The sequence below is a fragment of the Motacilla alba genome, chromosome 1A (genome assembly GCF_015832195.1).
Source record: "Motacilla alba alba isolate MOTALB_02 chromosome 1A, Motacilla_alba_V1.0_pri, whole genome shotgun sequence".
In the NCBI taxonomy this organism is placed as follows: domain Eukaryota; kingdom Metazoa; phylum Chordata; class Aves; order Passeriformes; family Motacillidae; genus Motacilla; species Motacilla alba.
In genome coordinates this window covers 61,185,324-61,209,180 of record NC_052031.1, presented here as the reverse complement: position 1 = coordinate 61,209,180, position 23,857 = coordinate 61,185,324, and the positions used below count along the sequence as shown (strand labels likewise).

General features: G+C 45.3%; 1 protein-coding gene across 2 annotated transcripts in view; it reads right to left on the bottom strand.

The window, feature by feature from the left end:
• TMTC1 (transmembrane O-mannosyltransferase targeting cadherins 1) overlaps nt 1-18,558 on the bottom strand; it is a 134,353-nt gene extending 115,795 nt beyond the window's left edge. The window contains exons 1-5 of one of the 2 annotated variants that reach the window (XM_038154205.1): nt 18,063-18,558; nt 5,788-5,965; nt 4,096-4,169; nt 2,741-2,917; nt 133-330 (exon numbers count right to left, since the gene is read on the bottom strand). In XM_038154205.1, the coding sequence (XP_038010133.1) occupies nt 133-330; nt 2,741-2,917; nt 4,096-4,169; nt 5,788-5,965; nt 18,063-18,370 (935 nt within the window). In that variant the 5' untranslated portion in view covers nt 18,371-18,558. The remainder of the gene's footprint in view (nt 1-132; nt 331-2,740; nt 2,918-4,095; nt 4,170-5,787; nt 5,966-18,062) is intronic. The other variant, XM_038154204.1, reaches the window with a different exon arrangement.
• Between the last annotated feature and the right edge of the window lie 5,299 nt (nt 18,559-23,857).

Sequence of the window (23,857 nt, the reverse complement as noted above, 5' to 3'; positions counted from 1 at the left end):
TCCTCCTTTCTCCCTTAAACCTCCTTCCACCTCCTCCGGCCTTCCCTGTCCAGCGACACAAGAAAAACCACAGCACTTTCAGGATAAAACCGGCTAACACAAAGCGAAGGGAGCGGGAGTGGGCAGCAGTACCTGCGAATGGCCCAGACGGCCCTGCTGGGCCCGGCCAGGCCCCCGCTGGGCTGCTCCAGGGGCGCGGGCGGGTGGCAGGAGCTCCAGGCGCCGCGCTGGGCACAGCGCTGCTTCCCGTTCTCCCGGCCCGACAGCGACGAGCCCCACGGAGCGGACACGGGCAGCCGGGAGGGCCTCTGCTGAATGGCCCCGTTCCTCCTGAGAAAAGGAAAGGAGGGAAAGGGGAAAGAAAAGGATGTAAGGACTTGTATACTTGGCACTTTGACTTATCAAAAGGTTGAAATCGGCACAACACGGTATCAAACTGTTAAAAGCGAGAGCAGGCTCCCGGTACTAAAGTGATTTCACTATTTATTATAAGAAAAAGAAAGGCCTAAAGCGTGGGGACCCGCAGGCCGAGCAGGAGCGCTCCCATCGAGGACGCTGCAGTGCCGGCACTGGGGCTCCTTCAGCAGCGATGTCCCCCATGTCCCAGGTGGAACGGCACAATTCAGTGGGTCAGAAGCCCCTTTTTATCCTGTTTTTATCCCTTTGGATTGGTTTATTTTTGGATCCTTCATTTGCACGAAGGTTTAAGGCGCTTGATTGGCCCATTACAGTTCTGTCCAGGCTGGTTCGTTTCTCTTGGGGGGTGGTGCACTTTACTTAGGTGTGTTATGGTATGTTGAGTACTGTATTTCTTATAATTACCCTTCTAACCCCTTTTACAATATAATAACCAAACTAACGGTACATGCTTAACAATCTATCAACTATTTTACAACAGTTTCTAACCTATTTTTAGCACAACTACAACAGACAACATTGCTTTAATCCATAAAATAATATTTTGAGTGCTGAGAGGACAGTATTTACTAGTTCCTAACTAGAGTTAGAGACTTGACAGCAAGAGAAGATGAGCACTCCTGTATCAAGCTGTTCTCTGGACGTCTGTTAAGATGGGAAGCACTGTGGTGTCACTCCTAATTTTTTGCTCCAGAAAACAAATGATGTTCCACCACTTTTAAACAGAAAACAAATCTGGACAGACTGGAAGAAGGAGCAGAGGAGTTTTCAGCAGCACATAGAAGGCTGTTTGTTTTCTGCTGCCCCGTAAAGTCAAATGCAGTCATAAAATCTTAGCATCACAAAGAGATAAATGCACAATACATGCAACCAGAGAAGATAAGAAAACACAGCACATCTGGACTAAAGAGCTTCATTCCTACAAGCTAAATAGTGCCACATCTGGGCAACTGGCTGCCACTGAAACAAAAAAATAGCATGAAGAGACCCCCTGGAATGTGGGCCTATGGGATGGGGGAGACTGAGGAAAGGAGGGAGGAGGAAGGCACAGATTTTCCTCCAGTTAATTAACAGTTGTGTTCCCTTCAGCCAGGCAGCTCCTGAAACACGGCTGTCAGGGTGCAAATGCAAGTGTTAACAAGCAAGCTGGCTGTCAGCTCCCAGAAATCTCCCTGGCTCCTTGCCCACCAGTCACACCATTAAGAACTACTTATCCAGTGAAAAGAGGAGGAATCCCCTGCCTATCCATTGTACCTGCCTGCTGATTGCTGGTGCTGCCAGAGGGAAGGTCTGAAACTGGTCTGTCCCCATGAGGGCCTAGAGAAATAGCCACAAAGGGAGGGAAGCCAGGATGCTCCTGAGAGTCCCCCTTCTCCTCCCTGCAGTTGCTGCTCTCACCTTGTGCCAGCTCTGTTCATTTAATTCACTGCAGAAACACAAATTCAGTGTTCTTTTTATAACCCACATAAGCTCATGTAGGGTGTGACAGGCTCCAGGGCTGGTGGGCAGCACCAGTGGAAACACAAGAAATGATATGAGGAGCAGACCTCCCATTCTCAGGAGCAGTGGGCTCTTACACTCACTCACAGATCTGCACCAGGGATGTTTTGGGAGAGGAGCGGATAAAAACCATATATAATGGTTAATATAAAAATATTCTAATAAACCAAGACTTCTGACTTTGAATAGAGATGGAAAACAGCATAGTTATTTGTGACACTAAGTGGGTGAGGGGTACAAACTTCAAAGTATTTAATTTTTCTCCAGTGACTTCTGAGAGCTGCTAATTATTCCAACCAAAATTGGTTGGGTATTTTCTCTCTTTCTGCATTCTGAAAGGACAGAAAAAATATCAGACCTGGTTTTAGTACTAAACATCATATAACATTTCTAAACCTATGGCATTGTAACAGAATAATCAAGCAGACATTGTGAATGGAAGGAGTTAAACCGGAGAAACTTTAGGATGTTGATGCTTCAGTCAGAACTCCCACACTAAAAATAAATGTTAGTCTTGCCAGGGTGAATTCAGCATTTTAGGGATCAGTTCTTCACATGTGGTCGATTTACCAGACAAAAGTAATCAGGCAGCAAAAGAGTAACAAAAAACTTTAAAAAAAAACACCAAAACAAAAACCCAAAACACGGCCACAAAACACAGGATGTAATTGTGGGTCCCTCCAAAGTTGTCAAATGTGTAACATCCATCTAATTCAGCAGGGCAAGTCCATCTCCCCCCAGTGCTGTATACCATAATAAGACATATTTTAGACTGACAGGTGAAAACACCTGAAAAGCACCATGAGCATAACAAGTTACTTACAATTTGAGTCCATTGTAGGAGAGGGAAAAGAAGTCATAAACCAAGCACACACCAAACACAGTGACTCCAGTTTCTTTCACCAGCATTGCACACGTCCCAAGGAACAAACTAAGCAGCAAAAAGAATGGGGAGGCAGTGGGAGGGAAATGTTCCCCAACATAAAGCTGATCCACACTCCTGAAAAACAGAATTGACATAAAATATCTTAACTTCTCTGCTATTTTCATGTTTACTATAGTCACACAAATACTGAGACACTCTTCCTTAATGCCTTAAGATGCCTGACACAAACATGTCAAGACATGAACGATCTAAAATGAGAAAAGGCCAGGGACAGGACGGGGAAGGTCCAGGCCACAGGACAGGAAGGGAAGATGCAAATATGGGGAGCTGCTTCAATTCTTGGTGCAAGAGGTGAAACAAAGACAAGCAGAAAAATAAAGTAGACTTGAAACAGTCAGAGGAAGGCAGAGTGAGTGCAGAGAAGGCAGAAAAACACCTCTGTTTTCTGTCATGTGCAACACACATGCTTAATTCTCCTTCTGGGACAAAAAGCACTAGGCAAGCAAAAATTCCTCCACCCCACCCAGAGTCCCCTGAGTCAGAGATGTGTCCTAATCATTAACAGACCGGGCAGCAAGCCCCTATCACTTGGGAGAAGGTAGGAAAGAACTGAAATCAAGCAGGCAGATTCCTGTGGGGTCACTGTGCTTCACACCTTCTGAAGAAAACAGCGCTGTGGGTTTGCAGCAGACAGCCCCAGAGGGATATCAGCAGTTTTTCCCTGTGGCTGTGATGACATGGTGCTATTTCTGAATGCAAACAATGTTATTTCAAACTGCAAATAATGCAAAAGGTGCAGAAACCCCATCCAAGTAAGCTATTTCTGTATCTATACTTGTTCAGTTACTGTTTTAGAACACAGAGCAGCAAGCAGTGCCAAGTTTTCACCTGAAAAGGATGACTAATGGTCTAGACACACTCCTTAACTCCCAGACCAGGTGTTCCAGAGTCCCACAGTCACAGCATGCATTTGAAAGGCAGGCATGCGTCTGTCTGCTCTCCACTCTACACACAGACAACTTGCCTTCCATTGAAAACATTTCTTTACAATTTTTACAAGCCCTCCTCTGTTGTATGGTCAGCAGCAATGTCAGTGGAAGAGGGACTGTCAGTGTTGACTGCTGGTTTAGTGGCTTTTTGTTCTCATAAGCATCACCACGGCTGCAAGGAGGGGCCAGGACACTTCCATACAGCAGAGCTGTGGGAAGCACCTCTGCCAACAACCATTAAACACTGACAGCTGCCTCTGGTCCCCTCCTCAGAATAAAGAATCTCATGATGTTACCACGTACCTATTATAGGAGAGAAAAGCCAACAGAAAGAGTAGACAGGCGAGGACATCTGCTCTGCCTACTATACCTGTTACCTGAAAGGAAAGGAGACACACAGGTGTGAAAACACATCTAAAAAAGTAAAAACACTCAGTGACTGCCTCAATAATCCACGCTCAAAGCTACTATTTTAAGTTTTTCATCTTTCAGTGTTATCCTCCCTCAGCATACCAAAATGTTACTTGGACAGTGTAAGGTATGCTCACTTTTGTCTGCTGCATTTCTAGCTTGGGAAAACAAATGAGTAAGCCAACAGTAAAGGCATTCCTTACTTAATAAAATTTTAATTAATTTATGTAGAAAATGCCAATTTTAAGGATTTGTTTTAATTTTGTGTAATAAGGCTTAGATGAGAAATGCATCCAACTCCCAGTACTGAAATTTGTTAAAGAAAATGACTTACTATATAAGTAACATTTGAATGAACTTTATCACCAAAAAGGGATAGGATAGAATTTATTCCTCCTGAACAATCTGAGTTTGCAAGAGTTTCTTCCCACAGATTAATGAACAAAATCTTTTATTAAAAAAAGAGGAAATACAGAAGAAGAATGGATAAACATTCTTTTTTACAGTTGTTTCAATATCCTATTTCATAAGGATCTAAAAATCACCCATAAAGCAAATAAAAGGCCCTTCGAAATCTCACCCCTTTTGAGATTACATAATTAAATTATATTCAGAGCTCTGGCATTTGTTTAAACCTTTTAAAGTTCTGACCCAGACAAAAATAAATTCCAAGAGCGCTTCATCCAAAACCTCCCTTAAAATATAAAGCTGTATTATCAAAAGGAGCCTAGCTGATTAGTTCACACAACATAGCACAGGGAGTAACTCCAAAGCTTGTGGCTTTTTGTTATTGAGGTAATCTCTCCTCAAAAGTTCTCAGCCACAGGAGCTGTTTCCCTCCCCCATTTACAAAGGCTTGGAGTGAGAGCAGTGTGATGCCAGAGGTATCTCAGCTAATGAGAGCATTTCTTTTTTACAGTGTGGAGAGCTGGACATTACCTTTCCTTCTCCAAGACAGCAAGACTCCTTGACACACGTACTCCAAGACATACAAGTGTCTCCTAGTGCTAACAGACTGCAGTTTTGGAATGATTATGTCTTTAAATGTTTCCTTATAACAAACAGAAAGATTTCCAATATGAGCTGTTGTTCTGTAAACTTATGCTGGTGTTCATGAACAACTTTTTTTTGTGAAAAGGATTCTCCTAGCTTTTAATTGAAATAAATATTAATTAATCCATGGGTCACACCACTTCTGTCTGAGAGAGCTCCTCCAGAATAGACAGTAATGCTGCCTTCACTTTTCCTCCCTAAAACTGATGGCTATAGGAGATGACTGAAGGCATGCAACAATATCCCAGCAGGAGAGCACAGCCTCACTGAGGTCTTTGGTTTCTGAAAACTCCTGACATTCCACTTATTTCCAGCATGGCCACCATTTAGAATTCAGTTCCAGAGCACAAAGACTTCAAGTATGAATACACTTTTTTCTTAATGACTCCTACAAATTATTTTAAATAGAGTACATTCTCACCTTTGCTCCCCCACAGCAAAAAAATCACATGTACAACATTCTGTATGACTCAGAGGTTTCCTTAATTTTGAAGAATTAATTTATTTTTAGGTTTGGTGGCACATACTTACAGCCTCAGTGTGAATGGGATGCACAGCAAAGAAGAGCGCCGTGACAAAAGCAAGTCGACAGTCCTTGAACACAGCCTTGTCACAAGTGTACATCAGCACAAGAGTCACCAGACAGTGTAACATTACATTCACTGCGTGGAAATAGAAGGGGTTCATGCCAGCCAGCAATATGTTTAACCTGTAAGGAAACAAAACAAAACCATTGCTAGATTTGAGAGATTTTCTAATAGCAAGGCATCTTTCAAATACTCTAAATTCTGCCTTTTGCCCCATTTGCAGTCACCTAACGTTAGTGCTATTAAACTAATTACTGCAACTCGCTCTAAACTTTGGTTTATTTGATTAAAGAGAAACCATTTCCCCAATTTTTATATTATGTGGTTGTGTTTGGCAGCCTTTTTGACAGAGATGGGAGAGTCCTGTGCCCTCCCAGCAGAGTTTACTGCAGTGAGACCACGCCTGTGCTTCCTTAGCAGCAAATCACCCTGGCCAACATCACGGCACTTGTCCTATTTCCCTGTTGGCACCTTCTGTGGTTCTGTTGGCCACGTGGCAGCTTTACAACATGGGTAGTTATTTTCTGCTCTAGAAGAGATTCTTTTGCCCAGGAACAGCCAAGACAAGGACTTGGTAAGGTGCTGGAGCATCTGCTTAGCATAACAGGGGCATTTATTCCCATTTAACTTTCAAAACAGTGTCACATAGTGAAGGTTAAGCCTTTATTTAAATGCTTTACTGGCATAAAGAAGCTTGTCTAATAGTTCACATCATTTTTATAAGGGCATTGATGGCAAAGATAAGTTAGCTAACATCACCCTGGACTCAGTGAGACAATTAGAGTTCATTATTTGTGTCAATCATTAAAAACAAAAAATAAAATGTAACAAGCTGTTATGACATTTGTTTGACAGCATGTATTAATACATCCTTCTGGTTACTGTTTTTTACAGCCAGCTTGCTTAACAGCTGCTGACAAGCCTTGCCTTACATGCAGTTGAAGACAATTCTCTGAAGTATTAACAACATCTGCACATTTGGACAAATATATATATATATGTATGTATCTACAGAAATATACACACATACACGTGGTGCCTATCTAGGGAAGACTCCATAGATGAACAAGGAATCTGGAAAAATGTCTAATTAATGTTGAAGGATTTTTTTTTCTAAACAAAAGACAAGTCAACCAGTGACAAGAAGACTCAATCTAAATATTTTACAGGCAGTTGTAAATATGCTATAGGGTCAATAATCCTTCCTGTTGCTACTAAAAGACTCCAGGTCTCCCATGACAAGCACGATATGACAGCAAGGCCACTGAGCTGTTGCTACTATAAAAAAACACCTTAGGTGTTTTTGTGAGACAGAGGAGGTGTGAAAAAGTCTGTGAGAGCCAGACAACTTTTTTTTTTTTTTTTTTATAAATAACTCTCGAAATTTCTTATTCATAAGCAAGAAAGTTCTAGCTGTCTTGGATTCAATTTTCCAGGCCAATCCAACTTTACCACACCAAGAGTCTTACTTGTGCACTCCTGCTGTGCTCCTACTGGAGTGTTTGTGGAGGCAACAGATGAAACCCAGAGAGTTTGTGAAAAAGTGAGATTTTGGCATGACTTGACCTTTCCCTTTGAAGTATGGGTTGATGCAGTTACATTTTGACAAGACATCGGTCTGCGTGATTCAAGAATACACAAGGAGTTTGGAGGTTTTTCCTTTTTTATCCCATTTCTCCTGCAAGCCACTTCAGGGCAGCAACATCCATCACTTTCCCTTATTTCTACCAGCACTGAATGACAAACCACAACAAATTGCAGTAACACGCACCCAGCCAGAGCTTCAGCTGCAAATACACTGCAGCAGCAGGAACCCCCAGGCCAGAATCTTGTTTTCAGCACAGGGCTGAGGGGAACAAGGGGCAGCACGGGGCCACCCTGCCCCTAAAGAAACCACAGTTCACTGCAAGACACCTGCAGATGTGCACAATGACAGGGACCCTCTGCAGGAGACATTCTTTATACAAATGAATCATTTCTGCCTGTATGTCAGCTGAAGCAGAGGCCACTGGTCCCCCTCAAATGCCAAAGTGGGATCTGCGAACCTGATTTCTGGAGAGAGCAGATGCAGGCAGGTGAGGACAAGTGCTCAGGATATCAGATGATATGAACATGCACCAAAAGGGGTGAAATTCTCATTTAGTTGGCCAAGATGTGAGAACTAATCACTGAACTCACGCCATCTGGCAATACTCTTGAAAAATCTATCATCAGTCTCCATGGATCATATCTGATCATTTCCCCTTCTGCAAAACAGGTCTGCTGGCAGGAGAGGTAGAACTTTACAGGTAAGGGATCTTCCTACCCCCATCAGGTCCCCTATGCCAAAGGTGGGGTGAGTCCTTCACACCCCTTCTTAGGGTGAGCATCAAGTCAACGAGGCTTGTAAGCTGTGAGTTACCTGATGTAAATTATTGAGAACAGCTCTGTAAAAGCATCAGCCTCGCAGCTTGGCTGTTCCCCCACGTGTTCTTTAAATAAATAAAAAACAGCAGAAGAAAACACAAACATAACACCATGCTATTCAGGTAACTCTTTCACTAAGCAGCAAAATCAGACTGCAAGTGTGTTTTAAATGCCATCTTTGGTGGTCCATGAACACTAAACATGAGCGTGTGCAGGTGCTATATTCACACCAGCGCTTTTTGCTGCTAAAGCTCTTTGTCATAAGAAATTAGGCCACATGGCAATGAAGGAAACATTCTTTCGTCCTGAAACAATCCCAGCAGAATGATGTTGAAATGTTAGCAGTGGTTAAATTTATTGTATGTCAAAAATCTGGGTCTTCAAACAGCTCTAATCCAAGTCACAAGAACTCTGCAAAGCTGCCCAGCTCACACAGCCATGGGGGAAAAAAGACAGCCTTCCAGTGTTGTGATGCACTAGATTGTTATTCGGTTCTGCACTGGGTGTTATGTTATACAAATGTTTCCCCCCTTTTCTCAAATGGTGTATCCCTCAGATACACCTGAGGTCTGTACCTGTGGTCTTGTCCCTTGAAGCCCCTCCCTTTGCCCCTCCCCACTGGTGTGGCCTTCTGTCCCCGCCTCCCATTCCGCGGGTATAAATGTCCCTTGAGTTGGGGCATTCCCTCTCTCCTTCACCTGGAAACCCTACGATGCAGATGTCCCCTTCCAGCTAATAAACAGGACATCAGAACCACGTGGAGAGAGAGCGCTTCTCGTCCTTTACTTCGTCTATGTAGGATCCGTGCGGGCATAAATCCCAAGCTAGCCGGGGGGATTTAACAGCCCGAAACCCACGGGTTCCTTCATTCCATGGAATGCCAAATTTGCTCCACTGCTAGGGAACTGTGGAGGAACTTCTGGGCAAGGGAGCCAAGAAGGGGATGGGTAAATAAAAAATTACTTCTCTCCTCTTAATCTTGAATACCCTAACAGAGAGAGTCAGTCTTGTTTACTGGCAGCAGCATGCAGCAATTATACACAGTAGACGGTTCAGCAAACAAAGGAAGTAAAACAGAGATATGAATCTCAAAATTAAGGAAGAAGTGGTCTTTCTCCAACATAATGTTAATAAACAGAAATTTTGGCAAGCAAAAACTGTACTACGCTGGAGGGAGGTGAGGGTGGTGTTGTCCATGTACCTCCATATCTATACTGCCCCACAAATGGGGAAAATCATATCATGTAACCATTTCTGTATGAAGATCATAACCTCTGCCTGAGCCACAGCACAACTTCTAAGATACATCTTGTGGCCTTGGTAGAGCACACAGTGAGGAGAGGAGATGCTTTGGGCTGTAAGAACAGGCTGCTCCTCAAAACAGAGACGTGTTTGCAAGCAGCATCCTAAAGATTTGGGGCTGAACACAGCAAGTGATAACACTGCTAGGAATAGAGACCCTCGAAAGAGGAGCTACAACCACCTCAGACATAGAGGTCATTCCTCAGAGGAGCCACCCACTAAACAGTTGGAGAAGAGTTTTTACTGCTTTAACATCTCTGCTGGAAGAGTCCCTGGAAGCAAAGATTCTGCTAAACCTCCTGCAAAATGGCAAATGGCAGTTCAGAAGACCCAGGGAAAAGAGGGGAAGAGCACCAAAGATACACCAAAGTGCAGTCTCTCAATACGAGGTGACATTGACAGGTATCTTCTAACAGAGCTGACCAGCATCATCCCTGCCACCATCAAAACAAAAAACTGAGTACAGAAATCTCAGCATTGATCACATGTCCCACCAGGGCAGACAGGCTGCACTGAAACACGTATGCAAACCAAGACTCAGCACTGGTTTTTTGCCCAAGTGTTGCAGCATGTGTGGCTCAGCGTGTCACACTCAAGGCAGAGCACTGCCCAAAATACACAGCCATGCAGGAGGTACACCAATATAAGAAATCCCTTGATTTTGTAAAGGCTGATGGATGTTTTCCAGGAACAGTGGAATAGTATAGCTTGCTTTGCCACGTGCAGCAGTTTTTCTACCATTCCTCCACCATCCACTCTCGGGAAAGGAATTACACAGCTTCACTCTCAGAAAGAGAGACTTCCCCAGGCAGCAGCCTTCTGTTGAAGGTTCACTGAATAGAGGCTGTACAACAGCTCTCAAGAAGAAAGCAAATCATTCTTATAACCTCCATCAATACCATCAGATGTCCTCCAGAGAAGTTGTCAGGGACACATCAATTCTGGGTAAGCAATTCCCCACAGAGAGGGGCTGGAAATGGAGTGGGACTCTGTGCCTCATCCTCACAGACTCAGAATCAGAGGGGTCTGTGCTGCAAGAGCACAGGCTCACAGACAAATTCCATATACACCCAGTTACAGTATATAATCACCAGTACCCCCACCCCAGCTCTAATATAGTGCTTTTCATTCACTTGTACACATGAAGATTCATTCAACCTTTTTTAAGGCCTCTTATGATTTAATAGTATTGTATACCATAATTGGAGAGTTTCTCCTTTTATAGACTTTGTTATTATCCCTGGGCAGCTCTTGTTTAGTTTAATCTGTTTTATTATTTTCAAAAGACTAACAATGAAACACAACACGTTATGAAATAGAAATGCACAGGATAATAATGGTAATTTGTTATAGCAAGTAACACTTAATGGAAAGTCTCACAGCATCCCATACCTCATAAAACCCCCACAGTTTTTATAAGGAAGGCTCACATGCAGATTTATATAAATTCATTTAATACATAAGGATGGATTAAGTTTCCTGTGATGATCCTTTCCTGTTCAAATTCTGCGTTAAATATGGCAAAGTTTATGTAAAGTAATACCCTCTTTCAGTGCATGGTGGAATCTCCTTATAAACTCCACAGATGCATGTACTTCGTGCCAGGAAAATGAGCATTTGCACTCCAAAAGAGGTGCAGCTGCATCAGTGGCAATAACGGTTAAGGCTGTATGTGGAAACAGCTCAAAGATTAATGCAAAACCTGTAGCAGTAAACAAAATAAGCCCCTTTGCAGTGGTGTTCCTGCAATGGCCAGTTTCAACCACAAAGTGCAAGAGCACTCCGTGCTGATTTGTGCTGATAATCTTTCCACAGTACAGTACAATGCCTGAGAATTAAATGGACAACAAGGCTTAAATGGCTTGGTCCTTGATTTGCTGCAATGGCCATGGGTGACAAGACAGAGGCCGCATCAATTCCCACCCACAGCCATTGCCTCAGAGCACAGAAGGCATCACTTACAGGAGCACGAGCCAAGTGCAGGCATTCAGAGCAGGTTATTGCTTTCCAGCAGGGGTAAGGAAAGAAAAAAGAAATCACAATTAGACTGGGAAGAAGCAGCACCTTGAAGGTGGCAAATGTGCCAGGGCAGAATTTTCTGGTAAAACCACAGCAAGTGTGGTTTGATGATCATTCCTGTGTTACGAATAGCAAGAGCACCATTCACACAGCTTTAGGTTTGCCTCCACAAGGGTAAACTAGAGAAGGAAAAAATCCAGATGATGGCAAGCAACAAAATTACAAACCAGGTGTCATTTTATCTCGATAGTGAACAAAATGCAGTTTGTCTTAAAAAATATTCTTAAGTAACACCTCAGCAATAACTGAGGGAATGAACATCTCATGAAACTCTTCAGCAGCCATCCATCAAAGTGTGGAGAGAAAAAGGGATGAGACGTGATCAAAAACCAAGCTAGGACAGTCACTCATCAAGAGGAGATAGCAATAAAAACCAAAATCTAGTATAAAGTTATTAGTCCTAAAGACAGTATTTCTAACTGGATGTAACAATTCTTCACCAAATATGAAGTAAGTTTGAAATAAGCTGAAGACCATGAAGGAAATGCCATTCTAACTTGCAAAGAAAAAAGGTTAAAAAAAACGTATAGTGAGTGAAAAGAGAACACCCTTTTTTCTTTTCCCTTTCATTCTTTAGGACTGTGAGACAATAAAGAGAAAGCCCAGGAAAGCAGTCAGAAACAGAGCGAGGAAATGCAGAGAAATGCCTTTAGCTAACCAGCAGCAGGCAGAGTACTTTATTTTCATGGACTATAAAGAGTATTGACAAGGATGCTCCTGTGGGCAAGAAGGCTGGTCGAAAGCTGAGACTTTTAGGTAAAAGATGGCCAAAGAAAATTAATGGTGACATTGGTGCAAGAGGAACAGAATGCCCAATGAGATAAAATCTCCAGGAATTGCTAGGTCTTAAATAGAGACAAGACACCACTGAAGCAAGCAGCAAAGATAAGCGTGACTGCATCCACCTCAGCCAAGTCATTCAGGAGAATTAGAGAACTCTTTCTCTTATATAAGGCTTTAAATTCAAGAGACAGGCAAATTTTATTCAGGGCTGACAAAAGGTGAAGGCAGACTCCTACATGCTTTGTACACACATCTCCTACTGGGCAAATCCTCACCTCTGGGCTTGGCTGCAAGCAGCATGACAGCATGGACCCCATGGTCTGCACCCCCATCCCTGGGCAGGGAGCCTCCCCTCACCCTCCACAGGAGCCTATCCTCCTTCCAGGGAGTGCAAGAAACCCCAGAGAAACACAGCCCAAACTTAACGCCACAAACATCAAACACCTGCTACAAAAATTACATTGGTGAGGGAGACTTTTTGTGCACCTGAAACTGGGGGAGAAACCTAAGCTTTGAGGCACCAAGCTTTGGAAGACACCTAAAGTCACAGCAAGGCATTCTGCTCTGGGTCAAATGAAATGCTTATGTGCTTAGAGACATGTCTGTATATTCCAGCTATAACACAAACACTTTTACAAAAGTAACTGCTTTTCTCCACCAAGTCCAGCTCATCCAGTGTGGCTACACCAGTGCTACATCAATTTCATGGCAGGTATCACAGTAGCAGTGTGGAGAGTGACTGCCACAGCATGAGGAGAAATAGTAGACTAAGCTGTACAAGAGAAATACTGACACAATCTTAAACATTGCGATGTTCAGAGTGAAGAAAATACTTGTGCACTGTGTATTTAACCTGACACATTACAGCTCCACTATATTACCCTGCACCATCAAGCTGTAATATAGCATTAAATCAATAACAAAGAAAATGTAAGGTCTTTTTTTCCTTCCCCAGGTTGTTTTCATTCTCTTAAGCTCCCTGTCCTTGAAACTTATGCCACTGATACAGCTGAAAAAACAGAAGGATCAGCTGTAAACAACCAGATAGATCAGAAGGCTGACAGTGAGTTATAGAATCAGCTCTCTCTTTGGCTATGTATTTACCTCTAACCCAAGCTCACATTCACTTAAGGCTTTGATCCAAAGCCACTGGAGCCTCACATGAGGCTCTCAATGCCAACCCAGAATACTGAGCTGGGCTGAAGGGCCCTATTTACTTCCCAGGCAGGTACATACCCATGCCATCACTGGCTAGCAGCCTTGGTGGGCAGATCTGGAAGGTTAACCATTCTGCTGTCAGCACCTGAGCACAGCCCAGACTTTTTAATTTATCTTTTTCCTCTTTTTTTTTTTTTTTCCTTCCAGTTAAAGTACTAGTAGGATGGCTCTCTGCACAAATTGTGTCTTTTCTTCTCTTTTCAAACTCCCTTTTGCAGCTTACTCCCTCTCCAGCTCCTCTCCTCCTAGGCCACCAGCAGCAGTTGGATTGGACACTAACACCCTCCCCACAGAGCCAAGCACATTCCCAGTGAACAGTCACTCCCACCTCCTTTGAGGAAGACCAGGCATCTGCTGTGCTTCCCTGCCATGCCATCCTCCCGAGTCTTTGTCACAGCCATGTGTCCTAGACGTATCATCACCCTTTTCTTCTGCCCCTGGTGAGCTGCTCCCTGAGACATCCCTCACCAGCATCTGCCTTGGCACCACCAACGAGGCTGAGCACACAGAGCCCTCACTTCTCAGCCACCTGCAAAGCAGGAGGCTCATATCTGATTACATGTCTTTGCATCTTGGCATACAGAGGATTTGAAAGGTTTCATTCTCACCATTTTCTACCTTCACTGTGCTGCTGACTACACCAAATCTTCATCACCTGTGTTTCTGGGTTGGAGAATCTATCTAAATGGGGATTTGGCAGACAGAAAGAGGAAGGGAGACAGCATTGAGGATTGCACCTTCTGCTTCAGCAGCTGAGAAACATTTCTCCAAAACCACTGGAAACAAGGAGTAACTGAAGTGCTACTGAGGGAATAAATGATTCAGTGAACTTCTGTTAGTGGAGGCAAGGTGTAAGACAGAAAGCACCAGTTTAAATATAAAATCCTGACTGAATTACAGAACTGGCAGTACTCTTTTTCCCCTTTTTTTTTCCTACCTTTCATCTTAACATTTTATAGGGAAGACACCAAAAGATAGTATGTTCTGAGTCCAAAAAGTTGCCTTATTTAGAAAGAAGTATATTGAATCACTTCTTAGAGAAGAAAACACGTGCAGGTAAGTAAGTCAAAGTGATTGCAGCTGGAGAAGAGAGCATGAAGTTCTTCTGAAGGACTAAGCAAAACCACAGGACATCTCAGGTCCTGTGCAGGTGAGGAGCTGTGCTAGACCTGTCACCTAACAGTTAACCATGTGAAATAGGAATGCTTCTGAACCAACTCATTGAGCATTCCTTTATTTTATAGAAGAGAAAAGGTAAGAGAAGCTCAAAGACACAAAACAAACATTATTTAATTAAACAGTCCATATGGAAGCTTTTTTCCCCTTCTGATGTTAACCCACACAAAACAGTGCAGCAATTCTGTGAATATTTTAAGTTTTGCCTAATGGCTCCAGTGGGCCACTCTTTTTTTTCCTCTGATCGTTCATACTGTCAGATCCAGTGTGAATAATGTCAAATACTTGAGCTCTTTTCACTGTTTGGCTCCAGAGCATTAGTCTAGGGGAATGAGGACTGTCACTTATGATTTCCAATTCATCAGGGACACTGAACTACTGTTACACAATTTCAGCAATGTCTGTTTCAGATTCTTCTGACAGATGGGTGATAAATTTTTTTAATTGAGATCATTTCAGGAATATGTAGCTTATATGTAGGATATGTTCAGCCTAATGAGAAGTCCACAGGGCATTTTGAGTCCTGCCTCTTACTTTCACAGCCACAAAAGGCAGAAAAGAGACTGAGACAAAGTTTCAGTAGACTGATGAATCTGTAGACATAAATTTCAGCCCACCCTTCACATCTGTTCTGTGCAGGCAGTTTGGAGATATCCCAGATTCCTTAATCTTAATACAGCAAGATGCAAAACAAGCCTTTACAGATGAAAGTTTCATGCAAGAGAAGTAGAGCCACTAGGAGGATATAAAGATTCATGCTGCTATTGAAATGCCTTGGATTTGACCAAATTAGCAAAGCAACAAGATAAATTAAACAAAGCAAGCAAATCTACAAACAATAAAGATAGCAGAATACTTTGGTTCTCTCTTCCCTCCTTCCTCCATGCATCACACAATTTTCTCAAGTATCTTAAGTGGGTGGAGTAAATTCTAACAAAAGTATTAGCAACATTCATTTCCATTCTATTACTGATCAGTTTCTGCTGAGATTTTTACAAGAATCGGGTAAATCCTTTTTTTCCTTCTGCAGGAAGACAGAGAGCAAGCAGCAATCTCCTGCTGGGCAGGGGCGGATACCTCAGGCAGGCAGAGCACAGCTCAGCCACGGGTTCAGCGCTGCTGGGCAGAAGCTGCCCAAGGCTTCCTTGGAAGCACTGAGTTTCACGGAGGATTCACTCCAGCCCATTCTCAACATCTTCCTCTGACACCCTACTGGTAGAAATGAAATGGGAAGAATGTGGAAATTGGAAGGCTGGAAGGATAATTGGGACGCAGTGGATATAATCTCCCTCTGCAGCCAGGGAAGATAAACGATTCCTTCCCTATTCCAAACGCAATGCCAAGTGGTGAACAAATGACTCTGCCTTTGACCCAATGTCTTGGCTGTATGGTTATTATAAGCATAGAGGATTAAATCTTGTTCACAAAATTAGTGTCACTTCCCTTCCAGAAAGGACTAGGCAGAGACAGCACTTCATCCTTTTTTGACACACACCCCTTTAAACAGCAAAGGCAAAACCAGTCCAAATGCATACAAATGGGAACTAGAACATTTAGTTTCCATTTTGTTATTAAAGCTTAAGTTCCTTTTGCTCTTAGCATCACAATCTCAATCCTGCAACCTGATCTAGGGGGCCAAGTCCAGCAGTCCAGGGCTAATATTGTGTGCAATGAGGTCAATGGTGATACACACACATTCACTCTTCCCTCCAATTACCCCCAGGTGTATTGCTGGAGAAATGGATTAATTACACGGATCCCCAAACTGCAAGAGTTTGGTTGGACACACGATGGAGAGAGAAGGCACTCTGTGCACAGAAAGCCAGCTCTGCCTGCAACTACCTACTCCCACCTCACTCTTTGCAGAAATGTGCCCTTCAAGGAGAAGGTACAAAACCTGCTCTAAAAAATCCAGCTTACAAGGGTCTGTGCTATTCAGCTTTCCTTTATGAGGAGCACGCCAGCCTGTGCCCAGACAGCCAATACTGATGGCTCTTGGCTCCAAGTCCACCTTTACAACCAAAGAGCAGCAAGTGCTCTGCGGGAGTGCCAAAGGGTCGTTCCATTTCCCAAAACTGCTCCCGCTTCACAGAAACACTCAATTTCCACATATTCGTGAAATTCTATTTATATATCCGGTGTGTTCATGAGTTAATCAGCAGACTGAACCAGGAACCGGTAGCACATCCCTCTGGCAGACTTGCCAATGCCCATACCCTTTATTCCCAACACCTGCCGTAGTTTGTAATGAGCATCTACCGATCACCGAGCACTACACATCACTCAGCCACACCACCAGCTCTTCAGCACAGCTCTCTGCAAACACATGTATCATTTCTAAATGCTAAAATGTGCTAAATATTCATCATCGTTAATGTTCCATCAGAATAAATTAAATAGGGAGCAAGCTAATGGAAAGAATGACAAACTGTATAGATTGTAACTGAGCTGATCTGCCACAAATTCTTCTCCTGGGGGAGAGAGGCCAGCGAAGGTTTTCTTTCTAGGATTAGCGAAGGTAGCTGTCACTTTACTGCTGCTCAACTTCCCTTTATTCCCGTAAAACCGAAACTCCTCCTCAACAACTTTGCTCGGTACACAGGGAAGACACATCTGAGGCAGGGAGGCTGCAACTCCGCGACTGACAAGGGAGGCTGGCAGCTGCCAGGAGGGATGCACGGAACGGCGCGGTACCCGCGGGGCTGACCCCTCCACTTAGCGCTAAGAACAAAGAGAGAGAGAACTACGGGTCCGTTTCGAAACACAACGCGGGAAGTTTCTGTCACGATCACTCAATTGCGGAGAAAAGGTACTCGAGATTAAAGCACAGGAGGAACTCACGAGGAATTCATGTGAGCACCTTCCCCAGCCAAAAGCGATTTCTGAAACGCTCCGTTTTACCTTTTATCCCTCCCGCAGCCCGGGAAAGAGGCGCCACCTGCTCCCAAACGGCCGGGAAAGAGAGGCACTTGCCGGGAGAGCGGCGGACTCCACCGGAGCGTCGCCTCATCACATCCCTTCTCCGGCAAGCTTGCCCCGGGCCGGGCCGCGGGACGGCGCGGGCGGCTGAGCCCCCGCCCGCCCCCCGTCCCGCAGAGCCCCGGGCAGAAATGCTGAATCACGAAGCCGAGGGCGCGGGACCGGGGGCTCTCCCTGACCCCCACCCGGGGCCGGCCGCCCCCGCCCGCCCGGACACGGAGCCGGGAGTGGGTCCGTGCGGAGGGGGAGCCCCCCGCCCGCCCCGCCGGCACTCACTTGAAGGTGAGGACGCAGAGGGGCCGGTAGGACTTGTGGCTGGTGTTCTCGGCCATGCGCTTGCCCCAGAAGTCGTTGGCGAAGGCGGCGGACACGGGGGCGGCCGCCCGCACGTCGGGGTTGTTCACGATGGCCCAGACGTCGTCGTGCACGAACTCGCCCCGCAGGGAGTTGCCGTAGCAGAGGGCGCACAGCCCCGCCAGCACCGCCGCCGCCGCCGCCCCGCCGCGCCGCCCGCCCGCCGACGGGCAGGGGGCCGGCGCGGCTCGGTCCCGGCTGCGGGAGCCCCGCGCCGAGCCCGTCACCATGGCGCGGGGCGCCGCGCCGGCTGCCCCGGCTCCGCCGCCGCCGCGGCGCGGGGAGGCAGCGGCGCCCGCATGGTGCGGGGCGGGCAGCGGGACCGCCGCCGGCCACTCGCGCTCTGCCGAGGCGCAGCCCGCCCGGCTGCAAATAAACAGCGGCCGCCTCCCCGCGCCATCCCTTCTCCTCCTCTTCCTCCTCCTCCTCCTCCCCCCCCCGCGCCCCCTCCCGCACGCATGCTCCTTGCCGCGCTGTCACACCGCCGCCACCTCCTCAGCCCGTCGGCGCGGTGCGCTCTGCCCGCACGGCGCTCTGCCCGCACAGCGCGGAGGGGACGCGCCCGGCCCGGCGGCAGCCACGCGAGGCCGTGCCGCCCGCGGGCGGGGAGCGCTGCGGGCGGGGAGCGCAGTCCCGCTGCGGCGGTCGGGGCGCCGCTGTCGCTGCTCTCTCAGGAGACCGGTGCAGGGCTGTCCTGCCGCCCGGGGCCAGCTCCCCCTCCGACACCGCGGGCAGCCCCCTCCGCAGCTCCCCTGTGCACCGCGCTCACCTCGCCAGCGGCGGCGTCCCAGCCGGCTCCACGGCACCCACGCTGCTCCACAGCATCCACAGCGAGCATGCTGATCCGGTATCGATGCTGCTGCACCGCATCCACGCTGCTCCACGGCATCACTGCTGGGCCACGTCCTGCACGCTGCAGCGTCGGCTGTGCCAAACAGTCCCCCACTGTGTCCTGCTGGAGGAAAAGGCATTTTCGTGCCACAGGACTTGTTTTCTCTACTGTGGTCCATTTCCTGTCTGTATTCCAAAATCGTTTGAGAGCTGCAACGTGTCCATACCCTCCCATGGATGACCTTTCTTGTGTTAGTGATAAGCCTCAATAACTTAAGGAAAGGCCATGGTCAGATCATCTGTTCACCCATTTATGAAAATGACATCGTCACAGATTTTTCAAAAACCAGAAAAACAAGGACTCTATTAATGGGGTTTTCCCCTTCAAAGAAAACCTTCTGTTTATAACCAAACAAAGCAGTAACGCTGCTTGGCAAAGAGGCTTCGATTCAATTAGGTGAATAACAAACTGGACACACTTTGAATTTGTTCTTGAGAAAAGATACACTGAGCAGGGCTCAGCAGCAGCCTGTGCAGTTCCAAGCTGCTCCCCGTGTGAGCATGCCTGCTCGCGTGTGGGGAAAAAGAGGGGAGCGGAAGCCTCGGAAAGCTCACGCAGGCTGTCCAGGGCAAGCCCGCTCCAGGAATGCTTTTTCCCCCAGCATATTTGGCACTTTGAGTGATCTGGTATTTTCCAAGCGCAACAGAACAGGCTTTTCAGATGCACTTTTGTTATAGCTAAAAATAACAGTTAACTCTGCCTGGGACAGTGTGTTTATATCCGGGACAGAAGGAAACTCCACCACAATCAGAGCCATTAATTCAAACTTTCTCTTTAAGCAGCTGGTGAGATTTAGGCAGTTGGCTGCATGGAGTTTTCATCAGCAGTGGGAGACCACTTGTGATAATGTCTTCATTTTCACCAGTTTCAAAGCCTAGGCATGCAAAGCTAGACTCCAAAGTCAATGCATAGGCACAGGAGGAGAAACAGCCTGGTATCCAGAGGCACTCAGGTACCAGAGCCCATGCGGACCCAGCAGCTCTTGAAACAACCTCATTATTGCACACATGCCAAAGAGGTGGGATCAGGACTTTTTGTTAACAGAAATTAAAGTAGTGTTTTGCGGGGTGGGGGGGGGCGAGGTGGTAGAGAGGAATAGACTGTAATGTTGATGAAAGCAAAAACAATGTGCAAGATTTAAAGCTTGAAATTGCCTTACAGTAGACTGCAGGTCATAGTTGAAATTCTAAGTTGCTCATCTGAACAAAATCTGCAATCCTCTAGCCCAGCTGGGCCTTAGTAGGCTGTCCCTCCCATCAAGACCCCTGTACCTCTGGTCCTTCACCTCCAGGGATCAGAGTCCTCACAGCCTTTCTCATCAATGTCTTGCAGCCTTCTGTCCTTCTCCATCACCGCAGGTTGGGGGCAGCCCGCTGACAGCCTGCTCCTGCCACAAAACAGGGCCCAGGGCTGCCATCAGGGAGCTTGGCACAGGGGCAGGTCTCTCCATTTGTTGTCCAGGGCTGTGGGACATGTCCCTGCTGTGTCACAAGCTCTGCTGTCCGCTCCTGCAGCCTAATTAGTCCTTTACAAAAAGCTCACCAAAAATGCAGAGCTCTAAACCAGTAAATGATGAAGAGGTGATAGAAAATTTTCCCATCAAGGAATTTGCTGACAATATCTTCTGACAGTATCATACACATCCATCTAACATCACATAGTACAACAGGCACACTCTATGGAATAAATAACATTGCTTCTCATACAGAGCTACAATATCCTGCTCTCTTCCATAACCCACCATGCTTCATTAACACCAAAAAGAAAGAGACGGCAGTCCTGACCCACTCAGGACTCCTTCCCCTCAGACTCTTCAGGAGGGCACCCACACAGACCATTGGCTTTTATCTGGCACAGACCTTGATTTTGCAATGGAGAAAAACCCAATGTATTTTTATACTGCTTCTTATGTGCTTATTGAAATGTTATGCACAACACGTAGTCAACGCTGATTTGCCAAGTCCTTATATGACAAGAAAATCTATTCTCACTTCTCCAAGACAGACCAGTTCTTTCCTTTCTTCCCTCAAGCAAACATCTGAAAGAGACAAAGCAATGCTCCAGCCAGCCATGAGGAAGGCCTCCTGTTCTTCATACCAAGACCCACTGAAATACTAACACATCATCTTCTACTTTCTCCACAAAGGGAAACACTACCTCTTCAGGCAGCAGTCACCATACAGATTGAATTCAAGATGCTGTCTGTTGCTAGAAGTCCTGTCCACCTATAAAGAAAGTAACAGCAAAAAGAATTCAGAGAGCAGAAGAAATACTGAACACTGCTGTGTTCTGGATGTCAAATCTGTACAGATATATGCAGTCATAGACACAGAGGGAGAAGAAAGAGAGAGAGAAAGAAGAGAATACAGAGATGGGATAATTTGCTCCAAAGTTGCTTTGTCACTTCCAAAAATATGTTACCTAATAAGACATATTTCCTTCTTCTGCAAGCCTTGGTTCTTTCTCTACCTAAAGTAGCCATGCCATTGCTTCTGAAATGTGAAGCCAAATTGTTTCTCAGAAAAGCCGAGCTGGCTTCTGGAATTGTGTGTAGTTGAAGTACTCCAGCTATTTTCCTGCTTCCTTGTATTTGAATCACAAGTTTTGTGCCAGCTATATAAAAAAGATTAACAAATGGCTGTTAAAACTAGAGACCTTGAAACTAATTATGTGCGATGCTCAAAAAATCCTTGCTCTGCTAATTGAGCAGAGCTCGTTACTTCCTAAGCAGGAAACTTTTGCCTCTACTTGGAGTAAAACATACGGCAGCCAATGCAAGGCAGGAGACACATTTGAGCAGATACACTTCAAAGGGTTGAGCACTGATTGATCTGCTATTATCTGACAATTGCAACTGCTCAAAGGCAGAGAGAAACTGCAAATGTTTTGAGTTTCAAGCTTAAACACAGAGTTCTGAAGAGTTAAGCTTTTCATTGACTGATTAAAGTATAAGAATGCAGTAAATACAATTTAAAAGTTAAATTACCATATGGTCATAGCTAGAGGTAAATTTCAAAAGTAGCACATGTAAATAGTTTCTTGCTGTCTGAGCAAATAATTTTACATTTAAACGAAGTCATTTGGTAACTGGTCCAATTGATTTCTGCTTGTAGTCAGTTACTGCAATTCATTTCAGTTGCCCCGGGATGAAACTCTGTATCTGCCACCCGGAGAATCTTCAGTGGATACAGATTACATTCGTATGGCTAAAAACAAACCAGGTTTGGAATCTTAAATCCAGTGTGCTGCCTGTGCTCAAAGAGCCTTGGAGAGACAGAGAGCAATCCATGTGGGCCTGAACCCCTCCAAAGGGTTCAGTGCAGGCGTAATTCGGTTTAGTCAAGTAGGGTTTGCATTTTGGAGTTACTGGCAGCACCACAACAGTGAAAGGCTATATTGAGATTTGCTGGGAAAATCCTAATTACAATCCTTTTTTCCTTGTTACCAAATGGCTTCTAAGTCTATTCAGGCAACATAAAGTTTCTCTTTGGTGAATTCTTCCTAAGGCCTAGTGAAAGTTCCTATGTTTTTGCTTTCACTTTCAGCTGTGGCCAAGAGCCAGAACAAGCAGGAGAGGAAAGCTTAGTACCTCGGTCCTGTGATCCTTAGGGGACAAAGAAATCCAATATCCTCAGGATGACCTATCCTTTTCAAAGGGGATATAGTATTTCAAGTTCAGCCCACAACGCCCTAGTAAGCCTTCTCACCATGGCAGTCACAGACTGTGATAAATATCAGCCCTGAAAATTCCACCCCCTCAGTAGTTACCAAGGGATATCAACAAGAAGATATCACATGGTAAGCACTACTTGGTGGATCCTCATGGATGCTCATTTCCCACCCCTGACACAGATAGCAAGTAACAGAGAATCCTCTGTGACCCATTTTCACATCCATTTGTCACCTGTTTCTATGCTTGCGCAAAATGAGAGATTTCAAGCTCAGAAAAAGCTTACCATAGTTGTTACTGGATTAGACGGAATCTCTTTTTCAGCTCATACAACAAATGCATTTTCTGCCTTTGAAGAGACCTGAGCTAAGCCTTAGTCTGTGGGCAGGATTGTTCAGTCTTTGAATGCCCGCAGTAGAGGGAACATCCATGATTTGACACTCTACCAGCAAATGGTAGAGTGACTTGGGTAACGTAATCTCAGTTCAAAGGTCAGGGACAGCACAAAGGTGGGACAAGCCCCAATAATGAGAATAATTGGATTCTTCATCTACTAAGAGGAGGCAGACTATGGCATAGGCAGATGAGATTCCCCACTCCAGCAGGTTCATCCATCAGCAGAGGAGATCAGTGCTTTTCATTTCTGTGTGCATGATTTGGACGTTCAGAATCCCATGAAACAGAGAGTGTAGGAGCAAAAACATTTTTCTTTCCTGACTGAGAATGTATCTGCACTTTTCCTCTGCTGGAAGCATTGAAGAAGCTTCCCAAAGCCAAAAAAAGTCCTCAGCCTTGCCCTTGCCTGACAGACCTTTTTTATTGCAGCAGAACAAGGGAAAAGTACAGGCAATAGGGCTTGAGTCATAAGAGTTATCATTTGCAACAGTCATCTATTTATCGCTGATTAACTATAAGACAGTATTATAAGAATTTTTATGCACTTCATGGAAATCAGTTAATGACTCAGAACCACAAAAATTAAAAAGGGAAAACCCAAGATAGGCCACCCGCTGAATAAGCAAATGAGGGATTCTTATATGACCCAACATTTTTTTCACTTGCATTGCATAGCGCTGGATGACATTTTCCCTCTTCCTGGAGCATTGTTTCCAAGTACAAGCGGAATGTGTGTGAGGCTGTTTAAAGAAAATCCTG